General features: G+C 44.3%; 1 protein-coding gene across 1 annotated transcript in view; it reads right to left on the bottom strand.

The window, feature by feature from the left end:
* Positions 1-14657, bottom strand: part of LOC141139276 (cytochrome P450 2K4-like) — a 95885-nt gene that overhangs the window by 51519 nt on the left and 29709 nt on the right. The window contains exons 3-4 of the mRNA XM_073625232.1: positions 8545-8707; positions 2745-2894 (exon numbers count right to left, since the gene is read on the bottom strand). Coding sequence (XP_073481333.1) covers positions 2745-2894; positions 8545-8707 — 313 coding nt within the window. The remainder of the gene's footprint in view (positions 1-2744; positions 2895-8544; positions 8708-14657) is intronic.

Below are 14657 nucleotides of genomic sequence, written 5' to 3'. Positions count from 1 at the left end.
TACTAGATTTTCTTGAGCTAACAAGGGAAATAAAAATGTAAAGTGGGTATTCCCCAAATTGCAACTTAGCATCAAACAGAATTACAGGGATACACAATAAAATGGAAATAACAGTGAGCCTGGCAGTAGAAACCAACAGATCCTAAGGGAAACCTATGACCCCAGGTACAAAAGGGAGAGAAAATCATTTTTGTCAGTCAGCTCCCTCTAAGCCCTGATGCCACAGGCAGCAAGAAGTAACAAACACAAAATGTAAAACCTGAGTGAGAATTCCCCTTTAAGATAAACGGGTGCTGTAGGCTGATTCCTTTGATTGGAGGTGTCCTTGAAGTAAGGGTGTCCGGAATCTTCAGTTAGCTATGAAGGGGCTCAAAGATGTTGCTGTGAAATGGCGACCAGCAAAGATAAATAGAAAGGTGTTCTGCCTCTCCAATCTAAGCATTGAAAGTGTGATCTCTGTAACTTACAGTTGTGATGAGATATAGTGACTCAATCCAGATGACACCTTGAAGATCTTGTGAAGTTTAATCCATAAACTGAGGATCTTACAACAATGAACATCGGATAGGTCAAAAGATCATAATGTGATCCACTCCATGAGACTGAGATGCATGACTGGGAAAAATGGACAAAGGGGTGGAGCTATCTATACAGAATAAAACTGAGCTAAGAGGAGGGGAGGAGCCAGAAGAAGAAGAATACATATAACATTTAAAGGCATATCACAAAGCATGTGAAACATGACGATAAGCAAGGTATTTCCCACCGGAAAGCCTTTGACGTAGAAAGGGTGGGGTAAAGGTGTCTGCATGCAGTGTCTCTGAATGAAATACTAAGAATGGGATTCTGCCCGCTCACTAATCCTGGAGATGCCAAGGATTATAGAGATAGGGTGTCCCGGAACAGGCTTTTGAAGTATTTGCTGAAGTATTTGCGGGCCTCTTCAACTGAAGTATCAGTTGAAGAGGCCCAACTGGCAACCTGACGACCCAGGGATTCAGCAGCATCTGTGTGGGTGTAGGTGAAAGTGGCCCCAGATAGCCACTCTGCCAATGTGAAACCAGTAGCTGAGGATCTGCCTCCAGAGATAAGTCTCACTCACGGAAAAGCCCTCCGTGGAGGCTAGCCTCTTGCTCCTGTAGCTGCAGGTCTTGTGCCCCAAGAGTGCAAGCCCCTCTCTGGACTGTTCTATTTATCTGGTCACTCAGAATTCTCTCTCTCTAGCCAGCTGGTACTGGTAGTTTGCAGCAGCATAAGATCCCTTGAAATCCCGGCTTTCCTAACTACATGTCCAATGATCCCCTGCTTTCAGTAGTGGTCTCTCTCTCTTTCTGCAATCAAAAAACTATGTCATTATCCATTATTACCCGAGCACAGTCATGCACAGCCATTTGTGCATCCATGTGCAAAAGGCCTAATTCAAACTTACAGCAGTTGTCATATGAATTTCAAGTTATTTAGTCATCAACAAAGAGCCTTCTGAAGGCTTGTGAACTACTTGCTATCAGGAACTAAGAACCCCAAAAAACATAAAATTCCAGTAAGGCACTTAGGCCTGACTTTTGAAGAGATGGATCTCACCAAAGAAAAACAAGTGCACTGTCAATGAAAGGATACAAATGTAGCAAAGTCCTGGGTCCCTTTAGGCCTAATGGTGACCTCCACAGCTAGGGACAGCTGACATCCTTCTGTGTAGAGTGGGTTACAAGTCATGGCGGGTGTAATGCAAGCTGAATTGATGTGCGCCAGACACTTCTTGAATGCAAAGAGATTTATTATCTCTTAAACAGAACTGGGGGAGAGAGGGTTGGGGCCAGGATACCCTTAAGTTGATGCAATGTTAATTGGCAGACTCCGAGACTTCTATAGGCAGACAGTCTTGCAGGGAAAGGCATCCAGCTAGACACCACGTCTGCATGAGTAGGACCGCTGTCTCCTATAGCAACAATCTTGTAACAATTTCTAACAAAGGTTTCAATTAACTCCTTCACTTCTTCTACAATCTCCTATTGTAGAACTTCACTCAACTGAGCTCCCAGTCTTTCACTAGACTACTAGATCCACTCGCCACTGGATCTCCTTTCAATCTTCTCACTCAGTATCTTCCTCAAGCATCACCCCCGCGTCCCTGCTGGGTCCCTAGCTTAGCACTCACAGATACTCCTCAAGCGTCACCCCGCTGGCCTGCTTGGTCCCTGACTTGGCACACATAAATGCTCTGCAAGCCTCACCTCCACTGGCACAACACACATCCACCCTAACAGCCATCCAGGTGACAGAGAACCCTGATCACCTGACCCTACCCAAAAAAATAGGTTCTCCCAGCAGGCCTAGGGACCCAAGAAAATCCTTGCCCATTGGCTGAGACACCCCATTCATTCCTAATCTGACCTTGCAATGCCCTTGTCTTATCTAATGTCACCAGATACCCGGCCACCTAGCAACAGAAGAGAGAAGTGCAGCAATTCCAGAATTAGGGCGAAATCAATTGACCTCCTAACAACTGGCCAAGGCAACTACTGCTTGGCAACTAAATTTAATAGCATCCCAGTCTAAACATCAGAGTGCTACACAAAGAAAGGCTTTCCCTGAGTTAAGTGAGTGTGTCAGAGGCCAGAAGAATCTGAACAGAAACCAATAGATGTAGTATGGCCATCTCATGAGTACAGATGTGGGAATATATATAGATAGTGAGAGTATATGTGATTGTGCAATTTCAGAACTTTCAACCACACTCTACTGACCTTTGTAGGATTTAAAAACGTTTATCAAACTTTGGCACTCTTCAGTGATCTTATCTTCTATTGTTCTCTTCCCCATGCCAAAATCTCGCAGTGTAGAAAGAGTAAAACGTCTCATGGCTTTCCAGGTATTACCATTAGAAAATACAACACCTAAAGAAAAAATAAAATAACACATACATTCTGTCAGTCTAGGTCAACACCTGGCAACAAATAAGCTGCCTTAAAGGATAAGTTCACTTTAAAAAAAATAAAAATCAATGTACATTTTTTTTGCAGGTAAAAAAAGCCTGTACAGCATTGCACCAGCTCCACAGCGCCGTGGTAGTTAATTGAGAACTACAAGCCAACAGCCGCCAAGGATGTCGGGGCTTGTAGTTCATTCACACGCAGAGCTCATTTCAAAAAGTGACAGCTAGTATGGGGAACTTCTCTCCATACTGCGGTCACGGGAGCGGGGTTCGGGCAGTAGCTTCAGCATTGAGAGCATGTTCCACCCTCAAAACAGGTGGAACATGTAACATATTCCCAAAGGTGAACTTATCCTTTAACCACTTCAGCTCCGGAAAGTTTACCCCCCTTCCTGACCAGGCCATTTTTTGTGATAATAAACAAAAAACCACGCTAAAATAATAAGTTACTAAAAAATGTAATCTTAGTATAGTCCGTGTAGTCCCATATAAGTGTCCACAGCAAATGAAGAGAGTAGAACTATTATACGTGAGTAGCATGAAAGTTCATCCAATGTGATAAATGATAAAACGACAGTGGAACTGGAAAAACACCAAAATGTTGCGCTTACCAGACGTAAGCCAAATAAGAGCAAATGGCTTAAACCCAGCCTGGGCCTTTAAACAGATGATCTAGACGAATCAGGATGATCGCACTCGTCTCATGTGCCCAGTCCATAGAGGTATTTATCCAAAAATATATAACACAAACATAGCATAATACTGACAATTATAAAAGCACTCAAAATGTGAAAAAAAGTGCAACACTCAACAAAAAACTAATCATTTGTATCATATATCATCCAAAGTTGACGCAGCAACTAAGGGTGGTAAGTGAGTGTCATGCAATCATGCAAAGAAGTGAAGTGGGGTGAGTTAAGTAAAAACAGAATTAGCAACACCCAATACCTGTTTGATAGATTCAGGTAATGGCAGGACTGTACCCAATCACCCAGAATTAAATATTTGCAAAAGAAAAAATATAAACGTGAAAGAAGGAAAAAGAACCCTTTACGAGCAGCACATCACATGCACAGGCTGCTTACCAGATGACAAATTCGTATAGGCAAAATTCCACACAACCCAACGTGTAAAATAGGATAGGATTGCACCAGCGAACCTAGGGGATATTCTGCTTACCAGACATCCTCATAGAGTAGGCAGGTGAGATGGAGCACAAACAGGCTCCTATCTGGAGCGGCGTAAACACGTCCTGGCCAATCAAGTCCAAGCTCAGCAGTGCATATAAAGTAGAAAATAGCCAATAGTGTGATACTGTATGATCCGGTTTATTTAAATATAGAGTAACACTTACATTCAGAGAAGTTAAAACAGCGAAAAATTAGAGCCGGCCGGCACTCGAACACACTCCCGTCCTCACAAGGCAAACGTGGTGACGTCAGCACGTCCCTCCCAGACGCGTTTCGTCACACGCTGACGTTTTCAATGGGGAACCCATTGAAAACGTCAGCGTGTGATGAAACGCATCTGGGAGGGACATGCTGACATCACCACGTTTGCCTTGTGAGGACGGGAGTGTGTTCGAGTGCCGGCCGGCTCTAATTTTTCGCTGTTTTAACTTCTCTGAATGTAAGTGTTACTCTATATTTAAATAAACCGGATCATACAGTATCACACTATTGGCTATTTTCTACTTTATATGCACTGCTGAGCTTGGACTTGATTGGCCAGGACGTGTCTACGCCGCTCCAGATAGGAGCCTGTTTGTGCTCCATCTCACCTGCCTACTCTATGAGGATGTCTGGTAAGCAGAATATCCCCTAGGTTCGCTGGTGCAATCCTATCCTATTTTACACGTTGGGTTGTGTGGAATTTTGCCTATACGAATTTGTCATCTGGTAAGCAGCCTGTGCATGTGATGTGCTGCTCGTAAAGGGTTCTTTTTCCTTCTTTCACGTTTATATTTTTTCTTTTGCAAATATTTAATTCTGGGTGATTGGGTACAGTCCTGCCATTACCTGAATCTATCAAACAGATATTGGGTGTTGCTAATTCTGTTTTTACTTAACTCACCCCACTTCACTTCTTTGCATGATTGCATGACACTCACTTACCACCCTTAGTTGCTGCGTCAACTTTGGATGATATATGATACAAATGATTCGTTTTTTGTTGAGTGTTGCACTTTTTTTCACATTTGAGTGCTTTATAATTGTCAGTATTACGCTATGTTTGTGTTATATATTTTTGGATAAATACCTCTATGGACTGGGAACATGAGACAAGTGCGATCATCCTGATTCGTCTAGATCAGTGTTTCTCAACTCCAGTCCTCAAGGCGCCCCAACAGGTCATGTTTTCAGTATTTCCCTCAGATGAAATGGCTGTGGTAATTACTAAGGCAGTGAAACTGATCAAATCACCTGTGCAAAATAATGGAAAACCTGAAACCATGACCTGTTGGGGCGCCTTGAGGACTGGAGTTGAGAAACACTGGTCTAGATCATCTGTTTAAAGGCCCAGGCTGGGTTTAAGCCATTTGCTCTTATTCGGCTTACGTCTGGTAAGCGCAACATTTTGGTGTTTTTCCAGTTCCACTGTCGTTTTATCATTTATCACATTGGATGAACTTTCATGCTACTCACGTATAATAGTTCTACTCTCTTCATTTGCTGTGGACACTTATATGGGACTACACGGACTATACTAAGATTATATTTTTTAGTAACTTATTATTTTAGCGCGTTTTTTTGTTTATTATCTTGTTTTTGGTGTGCCACACTTATAATCGCAGCTTTAATTTTTCTTTTTCCAAGCGCAGTTTTTTCTTTTTCATTTTTTGTGATACAGCACTGCATTACTTTAACTGACAATTGGTCGTGCGATGCTGTGCCCAAATAAAATGCATGTCCTTTTTTCCCCACAAATAGAGCTTTCTTTTGGTGGTATTTGATCACCTCTGCAGTTTTTATATTTTGCGCTATAAACAAAAAAAGACTGATAATTTTGAAAATAAAAAACAAAACATTTTTTACTTTCTGCTATAAAACATCCAAAAAAATGTAAAAAATCTAATTTCTTAAATTTAGGTCAAAACATATTCCGCTATATATTTTTGTTTTAAAAAAAATCCCAATAAGTGTATATTGATTGGTTTGCGCAAAAGTTATAGCAACTACAAAATAGGGGATATATTTATGAAATTTTTATGTATTTTTTTTTTCTAGTAATGGCGGCGATCAGCGACTTATTGAAGCGGACACTAATGCCACGTACACACGAGCAGATTTTCCGTCAGAAATAACTTGGATGGTTTTTCCGACGGAATTCTGCTCAAGCTTGCCTTACATACACACGGTCACACAAAAGTTCTCTGAACTTTCACCTGTCAAGAACGCGGTGACGTAGACCACAACAAAGAGCCGAGAAAATGAAGTTCAATGCTTCCGAGCATGCGTCAAATTGTTTCCGAGCATGCTTGGGAATTTTGCGCGTTGGAATTTGTACAGACGAACGCATTTTCAGATAGGAACTTTTTCCGACCGAAATATTGAGAACCTGCTCTCAATCTTTTGCTGGTGGGAATTCCGCCAGCAAAAGTCTGATGGAGCATACACACGGTCGCATTTTCCGACCAAAAGCTCTGTCTTTTGCTGGGCGAATTTCTGATCGTGTGTACGCGGCATAAGAGACACTTTTGATACTTTTCTGGGGACCAGTGACACTAATACAGTGATCAGTGCTAAAAATATGCACTGTCACTGTAAAAACGACACTGGCTGGGAAGGGGTTAACATCAGGGGCAATCAATGGGTTAACTGTGTGCTTAACATGTGATTGGTTACTGTGTGGGAGGTGCTTGTACTATTGGATGGCATGGGTCGTGCCCCTGCTTAGCAGAGACACGGGATCTGCCTTGTTTACATAGGCAGACTTCTGTTCTGCTTGTGTCCCAAATGATTGGCAGGTCCTGGCGGACATCAGGTCCGCTGGACCTGCTGATTGGCTCCTGCTGTGTCCAATCACAGCGGGAGCAGGTCACCAGCGGTGCGCGTGCGCACCTCAGACCTGGAAGTGCGGGATCATGTACTAGGTACGTGATCCTGTGCATAAGAGCCACCTTGCCACTGTATATATACAGTATATGGTAAATGGTTAAGACCCAACTGAAGCTTTGTTTTCTTTATGACTGTTAGGCTACATAAATGGCAATAAATGTAGGCATCATTTATTTATTTTTTTAACTGTATCATTGTGCTGTAGCAGGGGGTTAAAATGCAACTCAACAGAGCTTTTCATGCTAGCTCATGTTTCCTGCTCTGTACTATTGATTTCCAGCTTGCTGCCAGCACAGGGCATCTTAGCCCTTGCTGCAGCACAATAATACAGTAAAAATTTTAAAAAAAGCGTAGCCACCCTACCATATGCAGGAGTGTCTAAATTTAGCTCTGCATGGCTGCAGTCACCCAATGTCAATTTGTAGTCTGTGTCTTGTACACCTTCCCCTAAGTTCAGCCTGGTTGTCAGTTTTCCCTTCTGTCAGGAGATGGCACTATCACCTCTGATATGAGTATGAGTATGAGATCACACAGCAGGTCTGGATTATGAATATTCATATCTTTTCCCAGCCCACCAACAGGAGTTTCCTGTGCCAGTGGTGAATTATGGGAAAGGGTATGCATATTTGGGGCTGGCTGAAGCAAGCTCTCTTCCTCCCTGGCTCTGGCCTGGGGAGGGTGCATGTGATGGAGCTGCTGCTATAGGCCTGCCTACTTGTCTCAAGGGGCCAGGATGTGATTAGGCCTGGAGCTGAGTCCTGGTGCTGCTGACTTTCACTAGAGACAGGATGGAGTCCCATGGAGACTAGCTGACTCTCCTGCTGATGTTTATGAAGTGGATGGATCTCCATGGAGGTTAGTTAACTCTCCTGGAGAAAAAGGAATAATAATTGGTAGAGAGTTAAAACAAAGGAGTTGGTGTCAACTTAAAGTGAAACTAAAGTTCCGTTGTAAAAAAAACTGCAAGCAGGTAGATGCCCCTACCTGCCTGCTCCCTGTCTCCTCCCACACTGTAAACATTCTGTTTTAAGAAGAACTCTTTCCTCAGACTTTACATAGTTTATTTAGGCAAAGCTGTCCCAAACATACTGTCCCTCACTTACCTGTGAGGGAGGCCGCTGGATGTGTGGTAATAACTGTATGTAGCTGAGACTACATACAGCATACCGCACTGTGTTCAGGGTACGAGCCGAGATTTCCTGTCTCAGCGCTCAGCCGTTTAGAGCATGCAATGTATTCTATCAATGAATACAAAGCTTCCAAAGTATTCTATCAATGAATACAAAGCTTCCTCTGATTGGCTGAGTCAGAGGTTGTGACATCATCAGCTGGCCTCTCTGATTCAGCCAATGAGAGGAAGCTTTGTATTTATTGATAGAGTACATTGCTTGAGAGTTGTCCACCTAGGATATTTTTCACTGCACGATGAAAATTGGGGTTCTTTTGATACTCAACCTTGTCAACTCACCCCAAAATCTGGTAACATGACCACTATGTGCTATACTGTTCTTCTCTGATAAGTCATTTTGTAAAAAAAAAAAAAAGTTTATATACCATGTTTCTTGGATACTTCAACAAAAACTGGTATAAGTGGTCTTCCAGAAAACTCGTTGGCGTGGTTGACCAGTGCATCTTTTACCATCTCATACCCGCACAGCACAACCATCTTCTGGGATCCTATCTGTAGGCTGTATATTGAACCATATTTCTCAGCCAGCTACAAAAAAAAAACACAATGGTTATAAGTATTAAAATTTAGAACTGAGAAAGATCTTGTTCACTAAAAATTTTAATATTTAAAGCCTAACTCCAGCTATTTTTTACCAAATATCATTAGAGAGAACCTGGGTGATAGTGGCTATGCTGCTGCAATGTTGTTGCAGCGAGCCACAGAGTGAGTTCAGAAGCTTCCATGTCGCGGACATATCTGCAAATCACGGGTCCGCATAGCAAAATGACAAAACGTCTGTGGCGTTCATGATCCACTGAAACGCACCATGATAAGCACCTGTTTGAAAAAGTTCCATCCTGCTATAGTGAGCCTCCAGGAGACTCACCTCACAAAAGACACAAGGGAACAGAGGCACTATTTTGAGCCGCCTGCTGCTGGAGGTGGGCTTGACAGATGTATGGAGGGCAAAACACCCAACAACCACACAGTTCTCATGTTTCTCTAAAACGCATGGGTCGCTATCCCGCATTGACCTTTGCGTGGGGTCCCCCCCAACTACTGCCCATGATCATCAGTGTGGAGTATTTCCCTAAGGGGGTATATGACCATTCCCCACTGGCCGCACACCTTGTCATCCGTCCTCTGGCTGCTCTGCCCAGGGCACCGTGGAAGCTGAACGGCTTTTGGCTAAAACTTTTTACCTCACATGAGCGGGTGGTGAAACAGATAGAACAATACTTTTTTGACAACCGATTGCATAGCAATTCGACACTAAGATGGGACGCTTTCAATGAAATTGCGGCCATCAAACGTAATTCATCTGCTCTATTGCAGCGGTTTGAAGACCAGGTGAGACAACTGGAGCTTGCATATGTTCAAGACCCATCAGACTCCATGAGGGAGGCAAGGATCTCTGGCCAGGATTCCCTGGACCCGGTGAGTTCCTCTGCCGTGGAACATAAAAGGTTCTTTACCAAGCAAGCATTCTATGAAGGGGGGGGGGCAGGTAGACTATTGGCTAGAATCGCCAGATCTCAGCAATCTTCCCCTGCCATAGGAGCGATACGTATCTCCTTGGGACGATTGATGAATGACCCTGAACAAATAATAGCTGAACTTGCATCTTTTTATGTAGCATTATACAAACCATGTGACAATTATGCCCCGTACACACGGTCAGATTTTCTGACGGAAAATGTGTGATAGGACCTTGTTGTCGGAAATTCCGACCGTGTGTAGGCTCCATCACACATTTTCCATCGGATTTTCCGACACACAAAGTTTGAGAGCAGGATATAAAATTTTCCGAAAACAAAATCCGTCGGAAATTCCGATCGCGTGTACACAAATCCGATGGACAAAGTGCTACGCATGCTCAGAATAAATAAAGAGATGAAAGCTATTGGCCACTGCCCCGTTTATAGTCCCGACGTACATGTTTTACGTCACCGCGTTCAGAATGATCGGATTTTCTGACAACTTTGTGTGACCGTGTGTATGCAAGACAAGTTTGAGCCCACATCCGTCGGAAAAAATCCTAGGATTTTGTTGTCGGAATGTCCGAACAAAGTCCGACCGTGTGTACGGGGCATTACACTGACGAAGAGCTGCAGGCTATATGGGTGAAATTACTCTTCCAACTCTGACCAGCAAAGAGTGTGATGAGTTGGAGGCATCATTTACACTGGATGAGCTGAGTGAAGCTGCAGCCTCCTTCCCTACCTGGCCCCGGGGGATGACGGAATCCCCATGGAGGTCTATACCCAATATGGAGAAGAGATTCTACCCAAACTACTTGAGGTCTTTAACTCCTCGTTCAAATCAGGAAAACTACCTACTACCATGACAAGGGCCAACATCATATTACTACTCAAAGCAGGTAAGGGCTCCTACAGGCCCATATCACTGTTGCAGAGCAACGTTAAAATCTTGGCCAAGGTACTGGCCATGAGGGTCAATAAAATAATCCGATCTATTGTCCACTCAGATCAGGCAGGATTCATGCCGTGAACCTCTACTGCGACCAGACGACTCTACTTGAACATGCAGACCCCCTCGGACTCCGTCGGCCACAGAGCACTGTTGTCTTTTGAGGCCAATAAGGCATTCAACAGTGTAGGCTGGCGGTATCTGTGGGCTGTACTGGCCAAGTTCAGGTTTGGTCCCAGGTTCATCAGATGGGTGAGACTGTTGTATGACACACCACAGGCTGCCATACGCTTGTCAGACAGGCTGTCACACGCTTTTGCACTGGGCAGGGGGACCAGGCAGGCATGCCCCCTGTCCCCTCTGCTCTTTGCTCTGGCTATCGAGCCCCTCGCAGCTCAGGTGAGAAATAGCCCACAGATTAAGGGATTCCGCTATGGTGAAATGCATGAAAAAATCATGCTTTATACCGACGATATGCTTCTCTTTCTGGAGGATACAGATGACTCACTGACTAAGGCAATGTCCCTTATCACGGAATTCGCCCATTTTTCAGGCCTTACTATAAACTGGTCCAAATCGGCCTTAATGTTTATAGATGAGACCCCCGGGTCAGGCAAGGGGCCCTTTTGCCCCGTACCTATAGTGACCACCTTCAATTATCTAGGAATACACATTTCCCCTAAACCAACAAAATTTAGCAAATTGAACATATACCCCATGCTAACTCATTTTAGAGATAAAATAAATATATGGAACAAGCTTAAAATGTCACTGGCAGGAAATCTCATCAAGATGATTCTGATGCCGCAGTTCCTTTACATGCTACATAACACGCCGGTAGTCATCACACTGAAGATATTCAGAGTGGTTAACTCCCTGTTCAGGCTGTTGTTGTGGCACACCACCCCCTAGAATTAAACTAGAGCAGCTGCAATACCCAAAGGAGGGGGGGAGGGGGCCTTGCCCTAACCAACCCTTGGATATACTACCTGGCCACACAGCTGCAGCACCTTATAGGAGCCATGGCCCCCTCACTGGTGGGCTCATTGGCTAGACTCATGCTACTACTAGCCCAATATGGGGAAACAAAACATATGCAGAATTAGCTAAGATTCAACAGGGATCCAGGTGGCGCCCCATGTGTATAATTCATCTGAGGCATATTTTTCATAATGGGGCCTTGCTCACTTTTGAGGACCTACAATCTAAATACGCACTGCCCCCCAACATGCTATTTTACTACCTAAAACTACAACACGCCGTTAGGGCACAGGGGGATGCCGTAGAGTGGAATCAGTCCTCCACTCTGGTCTTTCACATGCTACAGGATACGTCTGATACAAAAGGTATAATTTCCCAATGTTACAATATGCTACTGTCGTCGTTCCTAGCAGGGCACCCCATGAAGGCAGTGACACAATGGAAGGCGGATTTGGAGCCCATTGAAGGGACACTGTGGGAAGAGGCCCTGCAGGTAGTTAACTTATGTTCACTGAATGTGGCACAAAAGGTATCTCCACTATATATACTACTGAGAGTACATTATACACCTGTAAAGCTATACAAAATGGGCAAAATACCCACTATGTGGTAGGTGTAGGGCGGTGCCTGGGGATCTGGTTCACCTCCTATGGCGTTGCCCAAAGCTCCATAGATACTGGACGGAGGTTCTGGCTACACTGAATCAGGTGTTCCAGACCAATGTTCCCCTTAAACCACTGAGCTGCTTGCTGGGAGTTCTGGAAGGGGCGATAGCAGAGGAGAGGACAGGAGTTGCCTTCGCTAGAGCACTGTTCCAGGCTAGGAAAACAATCCTTATGAGCTGGAAATCAGCTGCACTGCCAAAGACTAAAACATGGATACAACACATGGGTAAAACACTCATAATGGAGAAATACATATATCAGCACAGGGGAAACCCTGACAAATTTGACAAACTGTGGGACGCTTGGCTCGACACACCACGAATAATCCCCACGGAGTTAGTGCAAATGAGACTGTTCAGAGGGGTATAGGTACAAAATGAGTAAGCCCTCCAGATAGACATTGCACTACTCTCAGGAATAAGGACAGGGGCGCGGGTAGCATGGAGTAGGCAGTAACGGGTAGATATATGGCACAGACTGTGATAAATTTAATGGTCCTAATAAGAAGGTAATATGAGCAGAAGTAAACTTAAAATGTTGACAAATGTAACCATGGATTGCATGTTGGAGAATCCAAGATCTTCATGCTTCATGTTTGAATGTACTGTGTGTTTTTTGAGCAATAAAAACCTTTTGATTAAAAAAAAAAAAAAAAAAAAAAAAGCAAAATGACAAAATCCCCCTTCCAATGAAATCTGTAAAGCACCTGACATTTTGACAAACCTTTTTAACAAGTGCTGCAGCCTATATTGCCACTAGAGATGGGCTTTATGTTCGGGTCGAACATGAGTTTGACTCGAACATTGGCTGTTCGCCAGTTCACCGAACAGCGAACAATTTGGGGTGTTCGCGGCAAATTCGAAAGCCGCGGAACACTCTTTAAAAGTCTATGGGAGAAATCAAAAGTGCTAATTTTAAAGGCTTATATGCATGGTATTGTCATAAAAAGTATTTGGGGACCTGGGTCCTGCCCCAGGGGACATGTATCAATGCAAAAAGAAGTTTTAAAAACAGCCCTTTTTTTGGGGAGCAGTAATTTTAATAATGCTTAAAGTGAAACAAAAAAGTGTAATATTCCTTTAAATTTCATACCTGGGGGGGCAATAGGAAATTGTGGGATGCCCAGAAAGATTCAGTGCAACTTGCTTAAGACTACTATATACACTCCTGTATATACACTCCAGTCTTCTCTCCAGCACAACGCTTGCTTAGACCTCTTTCCCTTTACTCCTCCAGCACTTCACTTGCTGCAGACTGTTACTCCTCCAGACTAGCTATCACCACATGGTTAAGCCTGACACTGACTCAGCCAGGACTCAGTGAATTGCCATTTGCAGGCAGGGACCGCGGGCCCCTATGTGTAGCAAATAGAAATTTCTTGGTACTAACTGTCCTCTTCCCAGCTACTGATTCCAGATAGCTTCCTTCAGGCCCTGCCAGCCAGCCTGCCTGCCTGCAATGACCTCTCTCCACTGCCCTTCCCACAGTCTGCTCCTCTGGTTCTGCATCCATCTCAAACTGCAAACTCCCAGTTCTCTCAGGTGTGCCTTCCTAGTCCTCCCAACTGTGCTTCACTCAACAGCCCTCCAGGCTGAGAACAGTTGTCCTCCCTGGAGACTTTTAGCAGTGTTCTCTCCCACTGTCCCCTCCTTGCTCTCTCATGTGCCTCTCTCCCAGGATCTCTTCTCTCCTCCTGGATGCATCCGAGCCCTGGCCCAAGGTCACCCCCCCCAGACTGGGGAGCTCTCTGTGGGCCCTGACAGCCTCCATACTCTCTCACTTCAGCTCCTCCACCCGACATCTCCTCCCCAAGCTGGGCTGACCCTGGGTATTTAAGGAGTCCTATCTCCTAACAATCCAGGCTGGAGATTGGTCAAGGCTACTCAATAAACCACAGGCAGCTCCACCTCTTCTCTCCTCCTATCTTTCTATCACCTTATAGAAAGAAGAGGGAGGTGACAGTGATGCTACTTGTGAGTCACCGAGCCCTGCCCTGAGCCACTCCCAGCCCAGAATGAAAACAAACAGGCCTAGTCACCAGCTAGGCATGCATAAACTTTCCTACTTTGTTAGAAAAATCCTCACTCTAGCCACTACCTAACTAGAGGGTGCTAAATTAACACAAGGGAAAGTAAATGCACAGAAGAGAAATCCAAATCAAATCAATATTTGGTGTGACCACCCTTTGCCTTCAAAACAGCATAAATTCTTCTAAATACACGTGCACTCGGCAGGTAGGTTGTTCCAAACATCTGGAAAAACTAACCACAGATCTTCCGTGGGTGTAAGATGTCTTAAATCCTTCTGTCTCTTCAGGTAATTTCAGGTAATTCCAGATAGACTCTATGATGTTGAGATCAGGGCTCTGTTGGGGCCAAACCACCACTTCCAGGACTCCCTGTCCTTTACACTGAAGATAG

The sequence above is a fragment of the Aquarana catesbeiana genome, linkage group LG04 (genome assembly GCF_042186555.1).
Source record: "Aquarana catesbeiana isolate 2022-GZ linkage group LG04, ASM4218655v1, whole genome shotgun sequence".
Classification (NCBI taxonomy): domain Eukaryota; kingdom Metazoa; phylum Chordata; class Amphibia; order Anura; family Ranidae; genus Aquarana; species Aquarana catesbeiana.
This window is presented reverse-complemented; position numbering and strand designations above follow the sequence as displayed.